This window comes from Uloborus diversus, chromosome 4, assembly GCF_026930045.1.
Source record: "Uloborus diversus isolate 005 chromosome 4, Udiv.v.3.1, whole genome shotgun sequence".
Taxonomy (NCBI): domain Eukaryota; kingdom Metazoa; phylum Arthropoda; class Arachnida; order Araneae; family Uloboridae; genus Uloborus; species Uloborus diversus.
In genome coordinates, this window is record NC_072734.1 from 13998821 (window position 1) to 14025816 (window position 26996).

At 30.6% G+C, this 26996-nt stretch overlaps 1 protein-coding gene across 4 annotated transcripts in view; it reads right to left on the bottom strand.

Moving 5' to 3' along the window:
• The window catches only part of LOC129221576 (obscurin-like), a 294822-nt gene that overhangs the window by 54988 nt on the left and 212838 nt on the right, over positions 1-26996 (bottom strand). For all 4 annotated transcript variants that reach the window (XM_054856083.1, XM_054856082.1, XM_054856081.1 and 1 more), the window contains 8 exons: positions 25923-26098; positions 23935-24040; positions 21764-21942; positions 19601-19797; positions 16588-16740; positions 14726-14967; positions 13922-14047; positions 12679-12854 (listed from right to left, as the gene is read on the bottom strand). In XM_054856083.1, the coding sequence (XP_054712058.1) occupies positions 12679-12854; positions 13922-14047; positions 14726-14967; positions 16588-16740; positions 19601-19797; positions 21764-21942; positions 23935-24040; positions 25923-26098 (1355 nt within the window). The remainder of the gene's footprint in view (positions 1-12678; positions 12855-13921; positions 14048-14725; positions 14968-16587; positions 16741-19600; positions 19798-21763; positions 21943-23934; positions 24041-25922; positions 26099-26996) is intronic.

A 26996-nucleotide genomic window follows, 5' to 3' on the forward strand; every position in this document is an offset into this window, starting at 1 on the left:
TTTAATGATTAGTGGAATATAATATTAAGCCCTCTTAATTAAAATACGGCTTAGTTAGTTTCAAATGTATTTTAAAAAATAGTATTACGTAAATTTGAGGATGCCTATTATTTATGTATTTCCCCTCCCTTATTATCACCTCAGAAATAATGACATTTATAAGGCCTGTCACAGAGGTGAGATTCACGGAGGTGAGGATTTTTCTCTTAATATAGGTCTAATAAATGCATTTTTCATGGAAATTTTTGTTTTCTTCGTTGCTACAATATGCACATGTTAAGCATATGAAAACATGTTCACTTCTTTTTTACATTTTTTAAAGTACAAAAAGCCTTTCCCTTAAAAAATTGATTTCCAGCAGATTCTTTTGAATAATAATATTAAAAAATATATATGGTAGGTTTAGAGAGGGTCTAGTAGTATAGCAGGTAGACTTTGAGATCTAGGATATGATTTAAAGCTTTAAATATTTCATGTTAATGGTCTTAAGTGAAGGAGCGTCAGGACGATATACTGGTTGAAATTTGTCAGAATCAATGGCATTACTGATTAAAATTTCTGTCTAGATAATAGAACAAGAGTTCATTGTTTTAGGCCATTTAACAGCTTAAATACTTGAAATCAGGAAAAATAGAGAAATACCTTTTGACAGGGCTGAAAACAGGGACGTATGCAAGAGGGTGGTTTATACGGTTCAAACCCCTCCGAAATATTTAATCGAAATAAAAAATGTTTTTCATGTATTTATTTATTTATTTATTTATATTTTGGTGACAAAAATAATATTGTTGTTATTATTATCATTTCAATTTTGTTTGTGAATGAAATTAGTATGACTGAAAAATTGTACAAACTCATTGTGTGTTTATGGTAGTTTATGGTAGTTATTGAAAAATTATTTTATTATGTAACAATATTGCGTTTTGTAAGAACATCCCCTTACTTCATTTAGATAATCTATTGTAAAAAAAATCAATAGAATACACATGAAATCAAATTTGATAGACCATATAAATGTTTCAAAAAATGTGTTTGATAAAACCCCCTCCAAAACAAAAGTCTGGTTACGGTCCTGGCTGAAAATGTTCAGAATTTATAAGATATTGTGTTATTTGCAGAGGAGAGAATAGTTTTCAAGTTCTCGGACTCAGATTGCCATCAAACTGGTAGCAAATATTGATTTAGCACCCCAGTGAGAGGCTGCAAGCAATGGCGCATTCAACTTGAAAATGAAAGCAATTGCTTCCATAAAAAGTAGTAAGTTACTGCCCTTAAGCCAGAACTACATGCAATATACCAAGAGCCAAGTTATGACCTCCGGAAATTGCAGCTATCCTTAACATGGACAGGGCCGGCGACAGGGGGAAGAATGCATGGGGGGCCCGGCACTAACAAGGGCCCGGACTCATAGAAGCCGACGAAATTAAAAACATCTCAGTGCTTAAAATGTACGTTTGTCGTTAAAAATAAAAATGACAGATTAAGTTCAAATGCTTTACAGTTGCTATTTTTATCAACGTGATGTGTTTAATGTGCAGAGAATGATTAGTTTAGCTTCGTTTTAACCAATGAGGGTGTTGGCGCAGCTGTGAGATATTTTCAAGCACTGTGGTGCCTACCATGGGCAGATTTATGGGGGGGGGGGCGAGAGGGGGCAATGCCCCCCCCAGTCTTGGGAGAACTTTAAACATAGTAACAAACACCTTTCAAAACCTTAAAAGAAAAAATTACATGTTTTTTTCCTTTTTGAATAGTTCAGAAGAGAAAATGAAGAGAATAGTGACTGTCCTTTTCGGGAGGGGGGGGGGGGGGGCACCGTACATTGTATTACAAGTAGTAACTGGGATGCAGAAATGTGTTGAAAATGACTACTTTGAACTGAAAGCTATTAGGGCAATTACATAAATGAAAATATCCACTGAACGAGCTATGTATTCAGCTGCAATACTTAAAATAATCAACGATTATTTCAACAAATTAGAAACTGAAACAAAGATTTAAAAAAAAAAAAAAAAAACGAATTTACCTATAAAGTAAACAAACTATAGCTTAGGGCACCCGCTTTGTTGAAGTACCCTAACTCCAGAGAATTTCATGATTTGTTCCTCAACAAAAAAAAAAAAAAAAGAAAAAGAAAACAACTTGAAAAAATAAATTAATTTTAAAGTGCTTGAAAATCTTTAAAAAATTGGAAAAGTATGGATACAAACCATAAATTTAAGCATTCATAACAAATGGAAAGGGGGGTAGAGGGATAAATGCCGAAATATGTTAAATTTAGTTCATTGCCTCATCCTGCATCAAAAATGTAAAAATCGTGGTTCTCGCGTTTTTGTAATATTACTTGAGATAAATTTTTATGACTCATATGTTTCATATCTTGCTGTCTATTTAATCCCAAATGCAATGCAGTATTTTGGAAATTCTTTTGTATTGCTTGCTTCTATCTTACTTCTACTGCATATTGTTAATCTGTTCAGCCCAGAAAAAAAAAAAAAAAAAAACACTATCTGTATTCCTTTTTGTTTTCTGCAATGCTTGTAATCGAAAAAAAAAGTTGTTGCAATGAGAAATCTATATTTGTTTGTCTTTAAAACTCAAAGAAGTCGTTTCTTACAAAGTTTGAACAATACTGTAAAACTGTACAATCTAGTACAAAATTTCACAGACTGGAAAGGGCAAATGAAGAGCCCTTAATAATTTTAATTGTTCTTGAGTCCTTGAAACGGATTAGATGAGTCTTTGAAATTCCTAAGCAAAGGGTGCTTCAATTTTATTTCTTATCAAGTGTAAAAATTAGGAATTGTCCAAATGGGCAGCTCTCAGAGGACTGCTGTCACTGATTTGTCAACCTGAAGACAATTTTTGCTCTTTATTATTGTAATTCACAAAACAGTATTTTGCTATTTTTTCTGAGATTTTGGTAGTTCTAATTACCCCTTATAAGGCTTCAAAATGCAGAATTTTACATCTATTTTACAAAAATTTCTCCAGGGAAGAAACTCCCCAGACCCCCTAAAATTGGGTAGGTTGTTGGTTGGTAAAAGTTCTGCGAGGCTACAGAAGAGACCCAAAACCTGAAAAAGCTCAGGGCGACGGAAATTAAACCAGCCTTGACTACAACTAATATTGATCAAAAAAAAAAAAAAAATCCTGCTCCCCCAGGAACTCAGTCCTAAATCCGCCTATGGTGCTTACCCGATGCTGGTCGCTCGCGGGCCCCCCTCGTAGGTGTGGGAGCAAACAAGTAAATAAATTAAAGATTTTTTTTAAAAAAGGGGAAAGAAAAAACATTTATGACTTGTTGTATAATTTTTAAAGACATTTTTAGCTTAATATCAGGGATTAAGTTTTAATTTGTTGTTTTATACGGAACAGAACATTTTGATTACTTAACTATTTCATCATTTTTTGAAAACAATTGTTTCAAAATTGTCAGGACATTATATTTCAAGTTACCCTTACAATGCAGTAAAAAATTTTTTTGATTGTTGAAGAGACAAGAAAACCAAACGAACTTAGAGATATGCAGAAAAGAAAATTCTCTAACGGGCAAATAGATATCCTTCGAAAATACAATCTTAATCCATAAAAAGTTGGTTCAAAATCATTTGAAACATATTTTTTTCATAAAAATAACGTTTTATTTTCATGGAACGTTTTATTTGCACAGATTTAATAAACTGCTTTAAAAAAAAAAAAAAAAAATGAACAACTAAATCCACACATTTTTCGGTTATTTGCAATATTACCTGATTTAGAATAAGTGCCCATTTTCTGAGTTGATGCAACTAAATTACTTGTGTTCTTTTTATTTGATAATTCAAAAGCAAATGATAGTAAAACCATCACATTGATATTTGATAGTTTTATTAAAGATTGTAATAAATAAATGCAATAAAGAAATGTTAATATGTTTTTTCAGTTTTGTTTATCCATGAGTGGAAAAATTTGCTAACAATTCTTCTGATAAATTGATTTAAAAAAAAACAGTGAAAGCATAACATGAAGGTTCAAATCATCCTGCTTCTTATTCCTTGCAAAACAAAACTCATTGTCATTGAGAACTTTTTAAAAAAATCCCCTATGTTACACACAGCACAGAATCTTTATCCGGGATCTAGAAAACCATACAATTTTTGCCCGATTTTCTTGCCATTTTTTAAAAATACACATTTTTTTTCTGAAAAAGTCAGCCTAGTTTTCGAAATACCTACAGGAATATAAACGATTTCTTTATGACTACCATATTACAAGCGTATAGTTTGGAAAATCTAGAACAAAAATGAACTTTAAAGTTGAAGAGTCATTATGGGTTGGTAATCAATTTCAGAAATAAAATGAAGGAGTTTTGAAGGAGTAAAATGAGATTTCAAAGGAGTACTTTCGGGCTGTCCTTTAACAATGTCCCATTTTTTTCAACGCATTCAAACGACTTCATCCTTTGTCACAAAGTGTCATACTTCACTTTACACTTCCCTTGTCACAGGCCAAATTTTCATAAATATAGTGTTATAATAACTGCATTCTTTCACTTTTTATCACCTTCCCACCTCCTCTTGAGACAATTTTAAATCCCTGTCCCCCTTAAGGCATGACAGCACTTATGGATAACTCTCTTTACATTGTCAAAACTACAATTTACTAAACCATTGTTATTTTAACACAATCACATCTACTTATGTATTTTTAAATGTTAAAATAATAATTAATGAAGGGAAAAACAATAATCATAAAACTACATTTACTTCACTTATGAAATATCTTAGTCACCTAATAATATTTTCACCTTCAACTTTTATGACTTCTATAATCAATTTGTAAATCACATCTTTATGAAAAATATAAATATACAAAATTAGTATTACATTAAAATCGCCCTTGTAACAAAGTTAAGTTATTGATCGAAGTATTTTAAATTAATATCATATAGGAAGATTATGAAATCTTGAACTAAAAAAGGAGTTTTGAAGGAGTTAAAACCAAAATGAAGGAGTTTGAAGGGCACTTCAAAAAAAATTTCCTAATTGAAGGAGTATTGGAGGAGTTTTTAAGAAGCGTACGAATCCTGGTCATATTACACGCGGGGCAAAACTTCCAAAATATTTTCAATAACAAAACTTAAAACAAACACTTGAGAAATCTGATATTTCCCCTATTTTATTCCGACTGAAAACTAAAGAAATAAATACTGATGCACTCTAAAGCAATATTTTATTGAATGGTCATTTTTTGCCTAAGTTAATACATGAAAAGTACAAAAATCGCCGAAAGCCAGATTCGCGAATTTTTCGGACAGTATCGCGGAATTGAAAGATTGTTACACAAAAGACTAATAAGAATGCAAGAACTTAAAATGGGAAACTTTTATTGATATTAATTCAGTAAAAAAGCAATAATTAACAATTTTTGTAATTCTATAAAACAAAACCTTTACAAAAAAAAAAAAAAAAAAAGAGAAAAACCTCTTCACGAAAATCCTTCTCTTTTCATACACTAGTAAAAAAAATAGCACATTAATGTTCAGAAGCATGTATTCCCTTCATTTTTTTTCTTTTAAAAACATCATTGAATACTGCAGTCAATTTCATTTGTTTATTTTTTATTTATTTACTTATCTCTTTTATTGAGGGTTTGGTGAATGTTTTACATTTTTAGGCTTTTAAATGGTTCTTCTATTTAATATATTTTTTTAAATATTTCGAAGATTATAAGCATTTTGGAACTATTATCTTCATATTTTAAGATGCATTACCATATATCATAGTAATTTTTGTTTCACAAACAATCGGCAGCCAGCATTTTTTAGTGATCCAGAAAACCGGGAAATTCAGATGTCCAAGATAGTGATGGTCCCAAACATCCCGAATAATTGGTTCTCTACTGTAATAAGTACATTCATTCTGCTTTTCTGTAATTTTAAAACAATACAAAAAAAAAAAAAAAACCTTTGCCTGACAGCTGTTACAAAAAATTTTGAATTCACTTCATTTAAGTTCTTGAGATGAATCTCAGTTATAGCTAAAACTAGGAGGATGCAAATTTCCACTTGCTTTTTATAGCCAAATTTTGTCTCTCCGTGGTTTATTCAGACCTGTATTTTGTCTTTACAACTAACTGTGTTTTTGCTTCGATACAGCTGAACTTATTCCTGCATTTTCATGCCTCCTTTTTTCTTAAGATTTAAGAGCTTATAATGCTGTCTTTCTCATTGTGAATAATATTTCTGTTGTTAGCAACAAATGCAACATTCATGTTTCAATTATATTAACAGGTTATGATTTAAAAAATGATTAAACAGCTCATATACCTAATCTTAATCAACTTTCAGTGGCTCAATACCTGACAACATGTAATTCTTCAGATGAAGATTTTTGTTCCCAAATTATACTTCATTAATATATAAGTTTTACTGCTTCAGGATATGCACATGTGTGTCATTAGTGTTTAAATTTCTCCTAAAATATGAATTTGATATTCACATTGAATGCTACACAACACTGTTTTGCAAACTGTACATTGTCCTCTAAATTAAAAAAGAAAAGAAAAAGAGCGATAGAGATGATAAATAATTTAAAAAGACCTTTTATTGGTCATCTTGTATTTATTTTAGATTGTATTATTTTATTTCATTTTTTCTTCCTTTTCTTTTTAACTTTACAAACATAAATATTTCTACTGTAAACAAAAAATGTTTGAAACTTTTTTTTAATGCAGTAAAATTTTTGTAACTAATTAGTATACTAGGGATTTTTTCCCCTCTGTGCCAGTAAACAAAAATGTTTAACCCTATACTTAGAGAAGTCAAACCTTACAATGCTGGTTTAGTCTGCTGGAAAAAGCTGGTAAAAGAACTCTGTGCACTTTAGTTTTTCTGAAATTTAAATTATACTATTAAAAGTACTATTGACATTTCAGAAACATTTCCTTAAAATGAAATGATTATTTTATCCTCTTTTCCTATTACCATTAAAACTCCAGCCAGAAGTACTGAAAAAGGATTTCCTTTTCGAACAGGTAAAAGAGTAAATTCACGGCAATAGAAGCAATGTTAAAAAATAATCTATTCAATTAAATTGTATCTACTTGACTTCAAGTAATGTACCTTGTACTTTTCCATCCAGTGATGTTCCCATCAATTTTTCTGAGGGTATACTCCCAGTAATCCATCACACACAATATCTGTATGCGATCATATGCACAATGTGCCATAATATGAAAATTTTTTAAGCTTGAGGTTATATGCTACACGTCTAAAAAATGTTTGAGAGTATATGGCGTATACCCTATAGGAACATCCCCGATTCCAACTATATGGAAATCAACTATGCATGAATTTAACCAAGAATTTCAACAGTTGAAAAGAAATTGCATAGGTTCTTGTGATGTACAACTAATCAATGCTTTCGTCTTGTATCTATCTGTTTTTCCTTGACAGTTTATGAACGGATGTTGATATCTTCCTCAAAAAAAGTAATAAAACTACACCGAAATCTTGTTACAAAGAACTTTAAGTGACCGCAAATTTTGTTCATTGAAATGGAAATTTAATTGTATTGGTATTAATTGTAATGGAATTTCACTGTAAACACGTCCATATACATATTTAAATTTAGTTGATATAAGTTAGAGCAATAAAAGTGTGATATATAACAGCTTGTGTGTGGTGTAACAAAAATGACAACATGTCTTCAAAGTCTCGATCTCAAAATAAAGAAGTCATTAAAAAACGCACATGCTCAGAAATCTAGTGCTGCAAAGCCTCAGTTGCAAGCCCTTGTTTGGAAATGAAGAATTCATTGGGGAAAATAGCAGAAAATTTTAGTTAATGCTCAGAGAGCAAGCTGCATGATTAACTAGATTCAATGTATTTCAGTACAGTTCCTGCTGTTTAATAAAATCACGTTCATTTTGAGGAAATTTGATTTTACAAATCGGCATACCTACACTTAAAAATGTAAGAGGTTTTAAAGTCTCAATACTCTAGAAAAGAAAGGAATTACTATGTTTATACTTTAAATGTTTCAAAATACAGTTGATATTTTAACTAGGCATAATTTATTTATTTATTTATTTTTTTTTTTGCACAAGGGTCTTAAAACATTGACAAATTGTTGTTTGATTAATTAGCATTTGAATTTAGAAATTCATCATCCTTCGAAAGTTTTTAAAAGATGTAGTAATTTTAAAAAGTATCCCTTCTTTGCTCTAAAGTACATCGTATGACATCATGTGCTTTTTCCAAATATTATCTATTTTTTAATAGATGTGGCCAAATTTGGCACTGTGATTCTCTTATCTTTTGAGATCGAATTCTCCTCTTCTTGGTGCAACAAAGTTGCAAATGTATTACAACTGTTGCAATTTTAACTTATTACAACTGGCTTTATCAAATTTTAATGTATCTTTCTCCAAAAGCTTGATTTTATAAAACGACAGTAATGGTTTTAATGAAGGATGGTTTTTGCATGTTTTGACATTGCAATGATTCAGTTCTTCCAAATTTGATTTTAAAAAGTGGCTTATTTTAATTTATAAGTGGCGGTTACTGTATTATAATTGAAGGATTCAGTGGCTGAACATGTTAATTGACATTTTTACAGAAATGAAAATTTTTCATTGTACAAGCTAGTTACTATCTCTCAGGGGTATCAAAGAGCGAAATTCATGGCACAGACTGCAGCATTGAAATTTTTAGGGTGGTTACTTTTAGAAGGTCTTTGATGTCATTTCTAGGGATGCTCTTGTTTTTGAAGGATGCTACGTAGCATTTAAAGGGGAGTATGCCACAGTCTTTGGGAGAACATGACACCCAGGTATCTCCACTTTTAAATGCAGCTAACTTTAGTAATGAAACAAGATCCCCAGATTGAAGAAGGTTTCAAAAGGAATACTGACAATAGAATAAAATTAATAGCTGAAACACTAAAAACTCTTGCAATATCAAAAAACTAAATAAGGGAAAGAGGCAGAGCCGGGTTTAAGGGAGGGCAGGCGGGGCTTCTGCCCCTGGGCCTCCACAACAAAGGGGCCCCCCCACAATAAAATTTTTACAAAATATCCTAACTTTCAGGGGTCAAAAAATCGAAAATATTGTATATATACATATATATAAAAATATTCGGATATATATCAGAGTATCGGCTATTTTCGAAAATATGATTATCTTTTTGAACCCTGATTAGGAGCATCCACTCCTTCGTTGCCCCGGGGCCTCCACACTTCCAAATCCGGCCCTGGAAAGAGGGCTCAATAGAACTTAAAAACCAGAAGAACGTCATATTAACTCTCCAAAGAAAAAGTCTGTAAAACCGACAACTAGCAAGGTAGACAGTAAAAGGGAAACAGCAAGCTACACTTAAAGTCAATTCTTTTCAAATTCATTCACTTGTGTCACATAACATGTTCTTCCACTAAGATCTTCATTTAATGATGAAAAATTAAGGATTATGGTTAACAGTGTTGTCATAATAATAAGTATTAGCATGGCTTAGAGAAAGTAGAGCTCATCAAAATTAAATGCTTCAAAACTGCACAATTAAATCTACAGCAGTGCATTATCATGACAACACTGCTCTTAGTGTCATAATAAAAACACAAGCAAGAAATTAAGCCAACACCACATTCACAAATTATTTAACTTTAATTTATATCAGAGAATATGTTACAATATGAAACAATCCAAATGATCTTTACAAAAGAGAAGAGAATAAGTACACTTCCAGATGATTTGGAATTAGTTTTTGGGTTAATAGGTTAATTTTTTTTTTTTTTTGAGAAAGAATGCAGCATGCCAATTAACTACCAAGCAAAAGAACAAATCATGCAAATTTCGCATTCTATGTTACATGTTTATAATCCATTAATTTTGATGAGCTCTACGTGTCAAAATTACGAACATAAGAAAATCCAAAAAAGATACGTTTAATAAGTTGGCACAAAAATCAATTAAAAAAAGAACCAGGCAAAAAAATATGTTAAACATAGCAGTAGTTGTGTTTCAATGCAAAATATATTATACTAAGGAACTTTAGTAAAAATATCCACAGTTTAGTTGAGATTAAATGGAAATTTCTATAGGTGGCCTGAAGTCAAAGAAACCAGTTTGATTTAACATAAAAATATCATATTGATTTTCAGACAAGACGGCTAAATAACATCAGCAGTCACACAATATGTGTATTGCTTAAAAATAAGTTAAAGCTGAAACCTTTCACTACCTACTGCAAACAATTGTTAATGTTGGACCATTTATCTATTATATGAAAGTCCCAAAAAGAGCAAAAACCTGAAAATGAATGTTACCACAAAATGAGGATCAAATTCATTAATGAGTGACATTTTTTCAACAAAATTTTACATTTTCTCTAAGCATGAGCGCCATATGCAAAATTGTAAGGGGGAGGGGGGGGGGGGGTCAGATATTTTAACCATGGTTTAGCAGGATATTTCCTCCATGGAAACAGATTTCAGGACAGATTAGAGTCATTAAAATTTGACATTTTTAATAACTTATTCATTTAATGGCTGGAGAAAAAATGTTTTTACATTTTTGCAAAGAAAAAAAATACTAAAAGCAAAAGAATTCTAATTTCTAAGGGGGGGGGGGACTCGAGTCTCCCCTTGCTCCCCTATATGGGCGCCCCTTGTCTCTAAGGTTTATGTACATGAGAACTTGAACATTGTGTAAATATTGTGGATTTGGTCAAAAAGTACCTTTTGTTGGCTAACCATTTCAAAATGAGACAAATCATAAGAGAAAAATATAACCATTAAAGGTTTTAAAAAGGCCTAAGTGAAAGCATGGTCTAATAAGAGAACAAGACAAGATTAAGCTGTTGCTTAAAAAAGAAATAGCGTTATAAGGAAATAACACACAGAGAAAGCATGAAAGTTGATGAGATAAAACAGCACAAACTTAAAAATACGTTTGTTAACCTACTTTAAATATATTGAGAAAAATTAATTCTATAAAAAATATTTTGATCTGCTCATACACAATATTGAATGGAAATGTGCTATGATTGATTATCGTCGCCTCAGAGCAACAGTAAGATATCTAATCCCAGAAGTAACACTAAGATATCTAAGCTATCTTACTGTTGCTTTGATGCGACGATATATTAATTTGATTTACTAACAAAAAAAAGGTAGAACACGAATTTAATTTTTAAGTGCAATGCAATATATATAAATAAATAATGAATATTTTACCTTTACTTTGACTGATCAGATTTAGAAAGTTGAAATGGTATGTAATTTTTTTTCTTTCATCATTTTTTCATGGCTAAAAGTACTTGGTTTTTTAATAGTCAAAAAATGCTAAAATCTTGGCAAAAGCTTAGAAAGAGGCCCTCTCCAATAGCACAAAGTAATCCAAGAGTTTACTGATTAATGCACTTTTCAGTTATTCCAGCTTTTACATTTAGGGAATCAGATGGGACAATTCCCCCTCAGGCTTTTAGAAACATTATGCAGATCAGTATCTTGCTGGGTTTCTCTCTATTATATGTACTGAATAAAAATTGAAAGCTTAAGGAAAAATCCTCCCAGACATAGAGATTAGCCACAAGTTATGTAGAGCGTTCCAAATGTTTCAACACCAACATACACAGAAATAGCCAATATTGGAAAAACAAATAAATAGGTCACCTTTGTTTGAGAGGAAAACTAAAAATATCAGGATAGGATGCTATTTTTAAAGTTAGTTGTTAAACTTGTCTATATCTATCAATTGTTCGGAGATATAATAGTGAGTTAATAATTTTTTTAAAATCAGACATCATTTTTCACCATGTGAAAAATGAGTTATTGACGAACATAAAAGAGGCAAATTAGCTCAAATGAACAACCATTATTAAAATTGATCCAAAAACACTGAATTTTACAAATTTAAATCATTAAATGTTTCATTTATTCATTTCATATCTGTTTCTTTCATGGAAAACTTTTGTTTGCATTTTTCTTTTAATTAGAATTTTTTAATCAGTCACTCCAAATGTTGAAATATCACATAGCCATAAATTAGCTAGAAAGTAACTTTGTAAGTGATACTAGTGGAAGAACAAAGTACTAATCAGTCTGTCTAAACACAAAAAAATTAATAAATTAATTAATTTAAATACATAAAATATGTTAATATAATAAATAAAGAGAGAAATTTTAAATCGCAAATGCTGTGAATAAGAACAATTTTAATTTTATATCTTACTTAAATTAATAAAATTCAATTATAAATAACAAAAACAAAAATTTGAATTAAATGATGTCAACTTTAAGTTTTTAGACCTGAGTTTCCTCACCTTACAAAAGAAAATTATGATTTTCACTTCTGCTTATATACAACTTTTACACATTAATTACATGATGTACAATTTAAACCATACCTCCCAGGAAATATACAGATCTTAAACAATTACTACAGCTTAGGACAATTCACAAACAAAACTAAAATTGATCCCTTTTAAATCACAGCAGTTTCCCTTCACTCTTCGGAGCATTCACAGTTAGATGTACAAGTGTACAAAAAATCGTCGACTCCGCTTAATTCTGGAGCAGGGGTGCAAGAAAATTTAGGTGGCATCATAAATGCAATTAAGAATGCTAAAGCAACAATTGCTCCAGCAGCTAACAAGAGAACATTTTTGGGGGTTAAAAAGTCCAAGAGAACATCCTTACTGTCCGGTATAAGTCTCGCACTACTGGTAGCACTGCCGTGCATGTTAGAGATGGTGACACTGTAGTCCCCATAGTCGCAAGATTCCACTTCTCGAATGATGAGGCGTAAAATACCCGTAGCTTCCAGATCCATTTTGTGTCGAGGGGAAGGTTCCAAAGGTTTCCCTTCTTTTACCCTTAAAGGAGAAAAAAAACTTTTATTTCAAAAGCTTTAAAACTTTGATTTTGTGACATTATTATTTCAAACAGATGGAAAACTTAAAGCACTTGATTTTCCTTTTGAAATATAAATTGTTGATAAAAATTTGTTGCATAAATATGTAATTTCTGAGCTCTTGGATTTTTCTTCATCTTTAAAGGCTCAAGAGTTTCAACAAGCTATATGGTTTTAAAAAAAATTATATATTTGCTATAAAAAAAAAATATATATATATAAGTAGAACAACTTAGTTGGGAAATCTGTCTTCTAGGACAGTTTCTAGGTCACTGCCCTACATTTACACATAGAATTTGAGAAAATGGGAAATACCCTATTAAACAATTGGCTAAGTAAGATAAATGAATACCTTTGTGCTAAAAAGTCAACTAAGAAAAATGTCAACGTCAAAAAGAACAAATTGCAGATTACTGCAGACGTGTTTCGGCGTTACAAGGAACGACTTTTTCAATGCAAAAGAAATGAGCTCATGGATGAAAAGACATCCGACAAAAGCTTTTTGTCTAGAATTTGTATTGTATTAACTCGGCAGAAATTGCAAATTCAGAGGGTCAAGAACCAACATAGGTTGACATTGCAATCTTTTTTCAGAAGAAAAGGCATTTCTAGTAGAAATATTTTACTGCTCCTGGCTAAAAAAAGGAAATGCAGAGCAGAAGGAAAATGTTTTCAATTCACAAGAAAATTAAAGCCTACAAAAATGGTGGAAAAAATATCTGTAACAAAACCAGAAGTAAAAGATAAGCCTTATGCTGAAATATTTGCTGTAGACCATGTTTTTACATTTTTAATAAAAGTTTGAAATAGTGCTGATTATATTTTTATAGACATTACTTAATCTGGTAAAATAGATACTATGAAAATTTTAAATATCAATATTTTCATGCATAAATAAAACTGATGAATTTAAAAGCAAACACTCTCTCAAAAAGTCTTTTCAACTGGTAGTTATAAAAACAGAAACATTGCATATATATTAGTGACATGAATAAAATGATGTATGATTAAATTATTCAAATTACTAACCAACTGACATCAGGTGTTGGAATACCAGTAATGCAAGCAGTAAACTTCGCTGTCATTCCTTCCATCACCTCATTGTCACCTATCTTCTTCAAGAACATAGGAGGTTCACCTTTTTCTACTTTACCACTAGATCAATCAAAAACATACAATGAGAACTGAGCATGGTAAGGAAAATGCATAAATACTCGTTACATGTTCAGAATTATAAGGTTAAAAATACACATAATTTTTTAAAAAAATAACCAAATAAATGTGTATTTGCACTAATTTAAACTTTGAGAAATAACTAAGCCAGGTTCTCTTTAAAATTAAGTTAATTACGAACAGTTGGTATTATTTTGCTATTATTAAAAATATAAGCAGGTACACATAGAATATTATGTTTATCTGTAATTTACTGTATAGAATGAATTGGGATTTGTTATTTACTTTTTAGGGTAAATCAAAGTGGGTGTTAAGCAGTACAAAATAAGAAACTTGAAAAATGTAACAAACATTTTTTCCCCTCCAGACAGTCAATGTATACTGGGTCGATACTGAAACTGTTGGATACAGAACATTTAGGAGCAAGCCTTTTCACTTCTCTAAATCTTAAGAGGTCAGACATCTAGGGATAAAAGCATTTAAATCATCAATTGTCACCCACAGTAGGCAGCGAACGGGGGGCAAAAAGAGCAAGGGGCTTAGCCCCTACTTAATCTTTAGAGTTCCAATTTTTACATTCCAGGCAAACGTTCTGACGCCCCAACTTTTCAAACATCAGAAACAGAAAAAATGATATATTGCACGATAGGAAAAAAGTACCTGATGTCTACTGCTGATCTAGTGTGATCTTCCCCAACAGAATTACTTGCTCTGCACTCATACACTCCAGTATCTGTAGTCTGACAGTTATGAATGCCCAAGGAGTGGGTATCCCCAAGCTTGCTGATATTGTACTTGGAATTACTCGGAGATATTGCTTTTCCTTCAAAGTACCAGTCCACTTCTGGTTCAGGATATCCTGTTACTTTACAGGTAAGCTTTATGGGTTGGTTTACAAAACTCTGAAACAGAATTTCAATGAAACTAATGGCATAAGTAACAGCACTTTACACAATAAATTTAAATGTGAAAGTACAATTCTGCTGTGGGCCGTTTTTGAGGTATTTGAAGAAACATGTTTTGGATTCAATACCAACAACAGTGAAATGCTGTAATTTGACGTTTTCTTTCATGCTTTATTTTCAGCAGAAACCAAATAAGCAAGCTTGTACAATAAAACTAACGTACAATAGATGATAAAAATGCAAAAATAGAAAAAAAAAAAGAAGAAAACTTTGCAGTTTAGAGTAGAATTAATTTGTTTAGGACACGCAGCCACAACATTTATTTAAATAATCATCAATACTTAGTAACAATGCATTAATTTCATTATAATAAACTGAATTGAATACATTAACTTTCAACTAAACCACTTGCATTCAATTAAATATTTTCACAGTTAACAATGATTAGTGTTAAATTTCTAACATAAACAAAAACACAGGAGTGCAACATTCTTTAGAGGCTATTCAAGACTATTCTGAGATTTTGTCAATTCTATGAAAATTCACAAAAAAGGAAAAGAAAAACAAGTTGAGCTCCAGTGAGTTCTTATGCAAACTAAGCCTAGCTAGGGACTAAAAGCTTTGTCTAATGCTTGGAGGGAATCATAAGCTGTTTTTAAAACTATTATAAAATGCAAATTAAGCTTCCAGAATTTCAAGGATTAATAAAACAAAAAAAGATAGTAATTAAGAGTTGTTTCCCTGCAAATGAGCTTGTTGGTTATTTGTTTGTAACTGATTTATTTTTATTTCATGTTTTTTTTAACTCTCACATTAATGAAAACATAACTTGAATAAACTATCAAAATTTTGCTTCCAGTCCTTTCTTTTTCTGCTTTTTTTTTAAATTTAAAATGCATATTTAACAGCCAAAACATATAATTAAATATTTTTTAAAGATAATCTTATGTGACTGTAAATCTTGTGAAACATCAAGGGAAAATATATTAATCAAGCTGCAGATTTCGGTTATTCATTTAATTTCTATCATGGACTTTTCATAGTATAGTCCCCCTGATAATAAACACAGTCCGTAGCTATTGCAATCTTTCTGCACAATGCATATATTATATAGTACATACACACGCACACATTATATATTTCATTTTAGTACAAATGGGATCAAGTTTCAAATTCAACTTCTCACAATGTTAAACTTTTCTCAGAAATATTCAAGAAGACAAAAAAATGAATATATACAGCATATCCCCTATCTAACGATTGTCAAGGGACTAGAAAATTTTTTCGTTCAATCAAGGATATCACTAAATCAAGGAGAATATGCACTCAATGCAGTTAAATCCGGATCATTGAAATGTATCATTAAATCGGGTATCGTTAAATCAAATTTATACTGTATTACATGCATCCAAACCAAATACTTTTACCATAGGATAAATTTCTTCCTGAATATTTGAGAAAAGTTAAACAATGAACACGTTATTAGAAAAATTTTGAATGTTAGACCCTGACATGAAAAAAATTAAATACATGGCATCGACCATACATTGGATTTTAAAAATAAATACCTTTTTTTTTTGTTTCAGAAATTTAAAAAGTCTAATTATAAATGCTTACATTTTGGTCAATCAGCCTTTGAATGAAACGTGGGGCTGATTTCTCTTGCACAGATACAGAACCTTCAGTGCTGGCTTCTCCCAGAGGGTTGGACACCTTACATTTGTAATCACCCATATGCTCAGGAGAAGATCTTTTAATTTCCAGAATGGCCTGAGTCGGAAAAGAAAAAAAAAACGTTAAATCAAAGAACATTTTAAAAATAAATATTGATAGTGATGGTATCCAACCACCAATGTCAAAAATGGCAAGTTTATAGGGAAGTGTTAAAACTTTTTATACTTTCATTTCCAGTAATTAGTACCTACACATATCATACCGCAACATATTATCCAGCGATTAGTGATGGCAATACCGACATTCTGAATACCAATATTTTGAGCTATTTTGCAATTTTGTAATACTGATATTTAATAAGGTAAAATAGTGGTATTTTCGGTATTAGTTGAAAATAATAAAGACTTTTTTCAGTTTAACTTATTAGATAACCTCTGTTATTTTAAATGTACATCTCTTTTCTGACAAGACAATATCAAACTAATCTATTGATGCAAAAACTTGACTTTAATAGCATGAATTAATAGAATATCAGTCAATAAGGTTAGAGAAAGATTACAAAATGAGTTTTCATCACTAGATGATGTGATGAATCGCATTTGTGTGCGTTTATGTGCGCCATGTTTTCCAATAGTCACTTGCCCTTGTGTGAAGCTTAATTACGAATGCATTTGTGTTATGAAACATTTATTCCAATTTTCCAACCATCAAGTTCAGTCTTTATGATATTTTTTAAAAATATTTATCTCTATGGTACTGAGACAAACTTGTTAGAATAACAAATGGCAATTTCTAGTCACCGGTATTCGAGTGCTGTACTTTCTTGCTATTTAGCTTCAAACTTGAAATGATAATATTTAGCAAGTATATAAAACAAATGCATAAATAATTCACATGAAAATGTTTTAAAATTTGCAGAGGAAAGCATAATCAAGCAGAATATATATTCAGATATTTACATAATTGCAAAGAATTTCGAAACGAAAATGAAAATGAGCAAAAGAAACTAACAAAGATCAAATTTAGTCAAGTGCATTGTAAATTTCAAACCAAAGGGTTAATAAAAAGCAAGCACAAACCTATCCTGATAAAGAGGGAACCGTTGAAGAAGCTCTTAATATAGGAAACGAAAGGGAGGGGGGGGGGGGGGAGAGAAATCCAACTAACTGCCTCTGGGAGAGAAATTACAACTAATTATAAAAGCAAATTTGTTGAGAAAAAGGTGACACCATTTATGGACAGCCCCCAACTGGTCTACTGAATATTCAATACTTGAGCTAGCCAATAACTGGTGGCTATCATTTAATTAAGTATTGAATAGAAATTATGCAGCATAAATTGGTATGCTTGTAGCTACAGCAAATTGAAAATGCTTTGCAAAGTAAGACATTTTTGCAGTACTAACTTTTTAAGATGAATCATGAAACATTATTTAATTTTATTGCATATTTAGTTATTAATTAATTTTATAATTAATGTTTACTCAAGGTATAATAAATTGTCCTTTTTAAAATAATTTACTAAAAATTGATTAATTTAATTAAAATTATTTAATAACTATTTACAAATCAAAGATAAAATTTAGTTCAGTTAAAAATTAAACATCAATCATTAAACACTAAGTAGCTTGTTTTCTTTTTGTAGCAACATTTTTTGCTGCCAATTTTCATTTTAATCTGTTGCGTTAATAACTGACCGTCAATTTACGATAAAAGCTCTTTAAAAAATAAGCCACAGAAATAAAACACATAACTGAGGAATTGAATAATTTTAGATAATTTCAGTTCTAAAATTGTTCTTTTAGTTGGAAGAGATACAATGAATTTAGAGGAAGTAAATTGTCCAGGTCTCAGGAGATCTGGAGTAAAAAATGTCGCTCTTTCCAGTGGCATCAAAAAGAAAACTCTGGGACAATTCTTTCACTTTTTATTGATAGATTTAAAGAAGAAAGTAGTGCCTAAATTTCAGCAAAGCTTAAAAAAGTTCGAGCTAAAAACGCAAATTACTCTCGCCGTAATTAAGTTAGAGCATTGAAACAAACTGTTTAGAACGTGGAAAATTCTACCCTTTTCAACGATATATACTATTAATATGTGGAAGTAATTTTTTCACTCCCATATTCAGGAATTTATGTGAAATTTGGGCCTAAATAGGAATAAAAAAAGAACTAATAATCGGATTTTTTAGAATTATAGCCCATGTCACTCAGTAAGAAAGCACCTTTCATATAGTGAAGGAATTTTTCAAATAGGTGCAGTGGTTCCGGAGATTACCTCGAACATATAAACACACAAAAATACACCCTCCCTCTTTATAATATTAGTATAGATTATTTTGTGTCCAAAACCCAAAAGTTCACAATAAATATTTTACCATTTTACGTAAGCAATTCAACTGCTCAAAAATACGTTACAGCATTAAATATATAAAAGCTCTTTAAAAATATTCCAAATTTTGTTCCAAGATGTTTTGCAATAAGTTTGGTGCTCTCTCATTAATCAAGTCACTACGTTATGTAATAAATGATATTTAGATTTTCCTGATATTTTTTGCCTCGGGAAGTAGCTAAAAAATATTGTTTGCAACACAAGAGTTTTTTTTTTTATGTGGTAGATAGCTTTTGCTATTAAATATTGCACTAAAAAAAAAATCAGCATAGAAAAGGTTTGAGAGCATTTGTTAATTTCTTTGTACATAAGTTCTAAATTCAGGTTGCATTTTTACATCCCAGTTTTTGCCTTTCTACCTTAAATTCAAATTACTTTAAAAATTTTAGAAAAATAATTCTTGCTGTTTTAAATACTTAAACTAATAACAGTAAAAAAAAAAAAAAAATTACAAGCAATATATTAATTCAGTTTTTAGACACAAAGCATAAATAAATAACCAATCATTTCATTATTGTGCAAATTAATTAAGAAAAAATAAATTAAATAAATTAGAAAACTTATACAACCTTCTCTCCATCAAAAGTCATTAGAGTGTTATCAGAAGGTTCTAATGGTTTGTTGTTGACTTCCCATGCAATGTCTGGCAGAGGGTTTCCAGAAATGGAGGCTTCTAGTCTAATCGGTTCTCCTTCTTTCACAGATACATTCCCCAGAGGGGTCAGAATAGATGGGGGTTTTTTGGGAATGTCATCGGAATCTTTTGCTATAAAAAAAAAAAATCAAAATACTTTAAATAAAATATTTGTGAAAAAAATCATTGAAATGTATAAAGAAGCATAAAAACTGTTGCATAAGAGATGTTTTTTCTCTTAAATACAACTTTATTTTGTAAAAACACAAAAGTTTGAACACAAAAATACATGATAAAGAATGAAAAGTAACAAATAAATTTACAGGTATCCTCACATTGCTTGAGTTTGAAAGTATCAAATAAAAAAGTTAAAAATGTAGGGTATGCCAAAAAATTGCACATATAATTTGAATCGTTATAGAAAATTTATTTCCCGACATACATAGTTAAACTTCTAGGGAAAGTAAAGCTGTAATTCAACTGAAAACAAATCTGTTCATGTTCTTTTTTTTTTTTTTTTTAAGAAGGTAGTCTACTCAGAGAAAAGTAACAAATAATGCAAACCTCCTTCATTCTACCTTTTTTGCCATTTACACAATGTACACCAATGGATGCATAAGTATATCTGAAATAAACTATGCCAGGTAAGAAGTGGATGAAATGCAAGAGAAGTGGCTGAATAAAGTAAACAAAGTGGATGAAGTGCAAGAGGAGTGTCTGGAATGCTCTCCAAATCTTACACCACTCAGTTTCTACTCTGGGAACACAGAATAACACCAGATGTACATCTAAACCATTGTAACAAACTTGGGCACAATATTTCAAACAGTGCAAATCATAATCTCACTTTAGTGTACAGGGTGAGGAGAAAGTTCCAACAATTTTATTAGATATTTTAATAGGCTGTAACTAACACATAATTCAACAAATCAACAAGTTAAAGCAATAAAAACTCTTTATTGAAACAATAATAACATTAAACAAAAAAATTATAACAATTGTTCAAATATGGCTCCTTGGGTTTCAATACATTTACGGAGCCGCAGTCTGAAATTGCCGACGATGCTCGCGCACGCATCCACCGTTATCTCATTCCAGGCATTTTGCAATGGTTGGACCACCACTCCGTGGACGGTCGGCAGTCCCTCCAGTCTCCTCGTAGCGTTTCACAGCGTCATAGACTGTTTTACTCTTGAATCCAGTCGTTCGAATAATATCGGCTGTTTTCATTCCCTTCTTGTGTAATTCAACGACAGTAACACGCACATTTCATGGTTTATAGCTCACTACCTCAAAGAACTAACCAAGAACAAACGATTAAACCTCAAATACTTTTAATGCCAGTAAACAATATGTGCCAAATAAATCGCCAACATACGATTTTAACGCCAAAAAAAAAAAACGTATTAAACAAAATTGTGGGAACTTTCTCCGCACCTGTAATATAGAAAATGAGGTCTGACTCACAAAAATTAACCAGTGTTGAAAGGAACAACTTTGAACATTTTTCAAACATCATTTTGAAAATTTGGTTCAATAGAAATTACTGCACTTATTTTTCAGGATGGATTTTTGCCCCCCCCCCTCTTTATTACCAGAAATTTAATGTTATAGATGAGGAAAATAAATTTTTATAACATTTTAAAGAGTTTATACCATAGAAATTGGAGTCTTAGTTGAATGTTTCTCAATACAAATCATAATGTATTACAATAATAATTGATTACCTATACAACTTTACGAGTTAATTAATACAAGTTTTAGTTTTGAAAGTTTATTTCTATGACATTTTCAATGACTAAAAAAAAGAAAATATAACACATTTCAAATAATATGACAACATAGTAAAAGCTAAATACCACAAAATTTCCAATATTAATAGGGTCCAAATTGCAAAAGATTTATTCATAACAAATAAAAAGAAAAAAAAAAAACTTTCCAAGATTTAGGAGGAGGAGTGACTGATAATTCATTTAACATAATCCTGCAAACAATATTGGTAAATATTGAATTATCAAGCCAAGCTCAGCATTCAACTTTTTCTTTTACTGACCAACAAGCTACATCATTTGTACCAAGGCAAATAAATCATATTTACCTGAAACATTCAATTGGCCATTACTTTTATCCTCTCCCAGAGGGTTCTTAGCAATTAAAGAATATTTCCCTTGATCTTCTGGTTTGCAGTTGTCAATAAGAAGAGCCACCGTGCCATCTGGATTACGAATTTCTCTCGTATGCGAGCCATCGGGTACGATTTCTTGACCATCTTTTAACCTAAATTGGAAGGAAAAAATATGTACATAAAATTCTTGCATGATTAAACTTTCTGATAAGATGCCCTTCTGTATTTCCTGAAATTATGAATTTCAATTTATGCACTGTAATGTTTCTGCAATGTATTACACAATATAAAGCGTTTTTGTTTCCTCAACAAATAATTTTATCCTTTTATTTCCCTTCAATGTTGCCCTTATATTTAAGAAGATATTTTTCAGAAATTCGTTTAAGTATAAACACCCTATATATAAATGCAAAGTTTCACTGCTTGGATCAAAAAATTTTAAAAAGGAAATAAAAGCTGATACTGAGATCTATAAAGTATTAGTGACAATTCATTGTGGAGATTAACAAGTGAATTTTACCATTGATACAGAAGTAACCTTGTAAGTCTAAATATTAGTCAATATTCAGCAATTTATTATCCTTTGACTAAATAGTCGTTTCCTAGTTGCTTGTAATCACTGTCATCAATTGCTTTTGAGTTGTAATTCTTCTCAAGAAGGCTTTCTGCTAGTATAGACTTAGAGCCATGAAAATGTTTTTTAAATCAAATGCTTTATTTATTTATTATGATTTTTTTTTCATTTTACATTATATGTATTTTTCACAAGTTAATAATTAAGGGGTCTAAGCACCTTTAACCTTCAAAATTTTCGTATTTCTGGAAAAAATATATGTTATGCATAATTTAATTCTGAACAATTTGATACCTGATTTATTACCATATGCAAAAAACTTTTCAAGTTATCGTAAAAATGCATAACCTTTCCACATAGAGATTTAAGTTCAGAGCAGCTGTTTAAGCATCTTTTTCTCAATCGCCAGTTTTGCTGATTTCTCGTTTTGCGTGCGTGGATATCTCAGAAAGTTTCTTATATGTTTCCGTAAAACATTTAATGCATGTTTGTCTCGCTTATTTTTATGATCTGAACCTAATTTTTTTTTAAATAATTTAATTTCTTGAAATTTTTAAAATTAATATCAAAATTTTCCATAATTTTGCACAAAAATATATATATTTTTTAAATTTCAACTTTCATTTCCAGTTACAGGTTCAGATCATAAAAGTAAACCAGACAAACATGCCTGAAAAATGTTACGGAAATACATAAAAAACTTTCTGAAATATCTCGCACGCAAAACAAGAAACCGGCATCTGAGAAAAAGAGGCTTAAACAACTGCTGTTAACATAAATCTCTACGGGGAAAGTTTACGCATTTTTGCGATAACTTGGAAAAGTTTTTGCACATGGTAATAAATAAGGTATCAAATTGTTTAGTATTAAATTATGCACAACATATATTTTTTCCAGAAAGTCGAAAATTTTGAAGGTTAAAGGTCCTTCGACCCTTTAAATGAATTAGCTCTTTTGTTGCCTTGCAAAGTAAAAAAATGCTACTTATGGTAAGCTTGGCAGCTTATTTCAAGTTCAGAACTGGGTTGTACATAACTTTGAATGTATTAAAACCAGTTGATCAAATCGACTGATGAAGTTGGATATGATCATTGGCCAAGAAATATTTTTAAACATTCACTTATATTTTAATGAGGATTCACTCAGAGATAATTCAGTACAGGCGTTGTAATTTAGTACTTCGAGTCAGATTAAGTTTTGATGGCAGATATAGTTTCTTTTCTGTAGAAATTTTCAAATAGTGTAAAATTACTTCATAGTCTGATAGTGAAAAAAATAAAAGATCAGGCGTTCACATATCATCCTGTAAACCAAGAACTCTGCCCAACTTGTACAGGTCAGAAAAAAACAACTAACTGGATTTAGAATAGCAAAAAGTTATAATATTTTACTGATATATATATATATATATATATATATATATATATATATATATATATATATTTCTTCATCCACAGGAGGATAAAAATTGCTCCATTTGGTGTCTGTTTTGACTTGTTAAAAATGGTTGGCAGGAAAATATGTTTGTATCAAAGATCTGTAATCAGAAGAAAAGGAAGAAAATAATCACCATTTAGTATCTGGTAGGGGTGAGCCAGATAACTTGGCCTCCAATTTGGCTGGATACCCTTCCACAACACTCACAGGTCCTAATTGTTTCTGGAATGTAGGAGCCTCTACAAAGAAAAGTGGGTTAAACTTATCAAATAATGTCGAAAATAAAAAGTAAACATAACACATAAAAGAAAAGGAAACAAAAAGAACCACTCATTGACTAATTATATATATATATATATATATATATATATATATATATATATATATATATATATATATATATATATATATACACGATAGAATTAGAGAGCCCCCTGCTTGCTATCAATATTCTATCTTAATATTTTCATGCATTACACAACGTAAGTAAGGATAAATACCAACAATCCTTTTTCAGTCGGACCTCTATTTAACGAATTTCGCTATTTAGCACATTTTTTTCCCCGACTAAAATGAAGGCAAAACCCCGAATTTACCAAATAATAAATCCCAAGTCAACAAATTTTTTTAACAGAAGGATTTTTTTTTTTCGTTAATTTGAGTTAGGAAATATTGAATTGTTTTCCAAATGATATATCCGTCTTGTCCGAAGCAGAAAAAGACTATTCTTGGAATCAGCAATGTTTGACGGTTGACAGGCGAGGGGGCAAGCAAAGAATAGCGATTCTGACGCAGAAAGCAATAATGAAACTCTCATTAAAACTGTTACTTTTTCTAATGCTTTATATGGAATGGAAACTAAAAACATATCTCATGCAGAAGGTTGTAAATGACAAAGTATTTTTTCCCCTCCATAAAGTTGAAAGAGAACTACAAGAAAATTGTTAAAATCTATTACTCAGTGCAATAAAATTTCAAATTAATTAGTGTGTAATAAGTCGCCGAATGCAGAATAAAAAGTGCAGACATTCTAATTATGGATATTTTTTTTACAGATGCTTATTAGGGCTTTTAGATAAAAGTAAGTGTAATTTTCTTTGCAAGCCGATATTATAAATAACCCTGATTTAACGTACAACAATTTTTGTCCCGATGAAATCTTTAAATTTGGGTCCAACTGTATATAGCACTAGTTGGAGCTTAATCTCAGATACTGAAGCAATAGTGAAAAAGTCTATTAATTGGTAGGGTGGCAGACACTTCTTATACAGTGCTTCACTTGCTAAATAATACATTTCTTACCAATATTGATACACATCTTAGTAATAAAACAAAAGGTTTTATGCAGAAATGTGAAAAAAAAATCAAAATATAAATAAATATATTAAACAAGGGGGTCTCAACCTTTCAGGCTTCACGTTCCCTTTGAACACTGACATCCTTTGACCTGACACCCTTTGGCCACCAACGCTCCCCTTCCCAACACTACCATATGAGGTAAATACAACTAGTATAATAGGAAATTGGAACTAGTTATTAAATAAAAATCAAGACACTTTCACACACCAAATTTAAAATTACTACACAAAACTTTATTTTGACCTTATTGTTAGAAATATGAAGTCCAAGCAGCAAAGTAATAAATATGAATTTTTTTGAAGTAATCTGGGATCTAGGTGAGGTTGATGTGCACATCAGTCAGTTTCAAAACAATAATGAGAGGGCTGACACGTTATTTAACATTCCTATGCAACCACAAAATTGAGAGAATTATTGTTTGCTTTACTTTATATTTTACTTTTTGTACACTTATGCCTCCCTTGAAATTTACCTATGCCCCCCCTTCCCTAGCGGGTGCACCTTCCAGGTTGAGAACCACTGTATTAAACTTTGCTGCAATTTCAAGATGCCACTCTAAACATGCTATTTGAGTATGCTGTGCAAGGTACGAGATTGAAAAAATATCAGTAAAAAATATTGTGTAAAGGGGAGTTTTTTAAAACTAGATGCACAAAACAAATGGTATGAATCATTAAAAACAATGCAATGTATTTTTTTGTCATTGTTCAGTTGCAAATATTATTCTCTAATAATGCACAAATCATAAATTTAAAAACTTACGATTGACGACAACAGGTGCAGTGCTTTTAACTTCTCCTTTCAAATTTTCAGCCACAATGGTGTATGTACCAGCATCTTCGGGACGACAATTTTTGATCACCAAAGCTACAGTTCCATCTGGCTTTTCAATGCTCTCCACACGATTAGATGGTTTCATTTCCTTATCATCTTTTATCCTGAAATATGTACAAAAATAAATTTATACATGAAAAGAATCAACTAACAATAATGCTGAAAAAGATATTTTCAATATTAACATTACAAAAAATGGTTCCGCTCATAAAAATTAAAAATTTGTTTTTAAAAACTATTTTAACGATGTAGAATAAGTTATAGTTATTAAATATTTACCCAATTCTTAACTCTTAATGCAATTCTAAAACCACCTATTTTGCAGTTCGTTCAACAAACTAATGTTCTTCATAAGACAATCAGAACTGGACATTGAAGTAGATCATAATGCATCATTCATAAGAGCTAGGATTATATGCAAATTTATATGTGTACATGCAATTGCATATTTTTACTCCTTTTGACATTAAAGCATATAACAAATAAAAGAATATAAAAAATACAAGAATAAAAAGGCCATACCTGTTTTTATTCAAATGGTAAAATTTCTATTTGAGTGAACTAAAACATTTTAGCGTACAGTTTTTGATTTTTTAGTTAATATTTTAAAACTTTTTAGTGCATATTTGCAGACATATTTTGCCGATTTTATTGTGAATATAATCTGAATTCAAATCATTAATTATATATGCACAGTAGAACTTACTCAGTTTAAATGTGATTATTTGTTTTTATTTATTTATTCATTTTTATAAATAGATATCTGCATTGCAGTAATTAAGAAAAAAGAGGTGATTTGGAGAATGAAGGGGCTATGTTACATTTTTTGAAAAAACAATCTAATTCAATAGATGAAATAGTTATATGCAGAACTGTTATGTAACAAAATCTGAATATTTCAATACAGCTAAAAACAAAGATATGAAGATGAAGGGGATACTGTCTGACCACGGATTGTATGGAAAGACAGACATCTGTTTTACACCCGGAAATGGACGAATC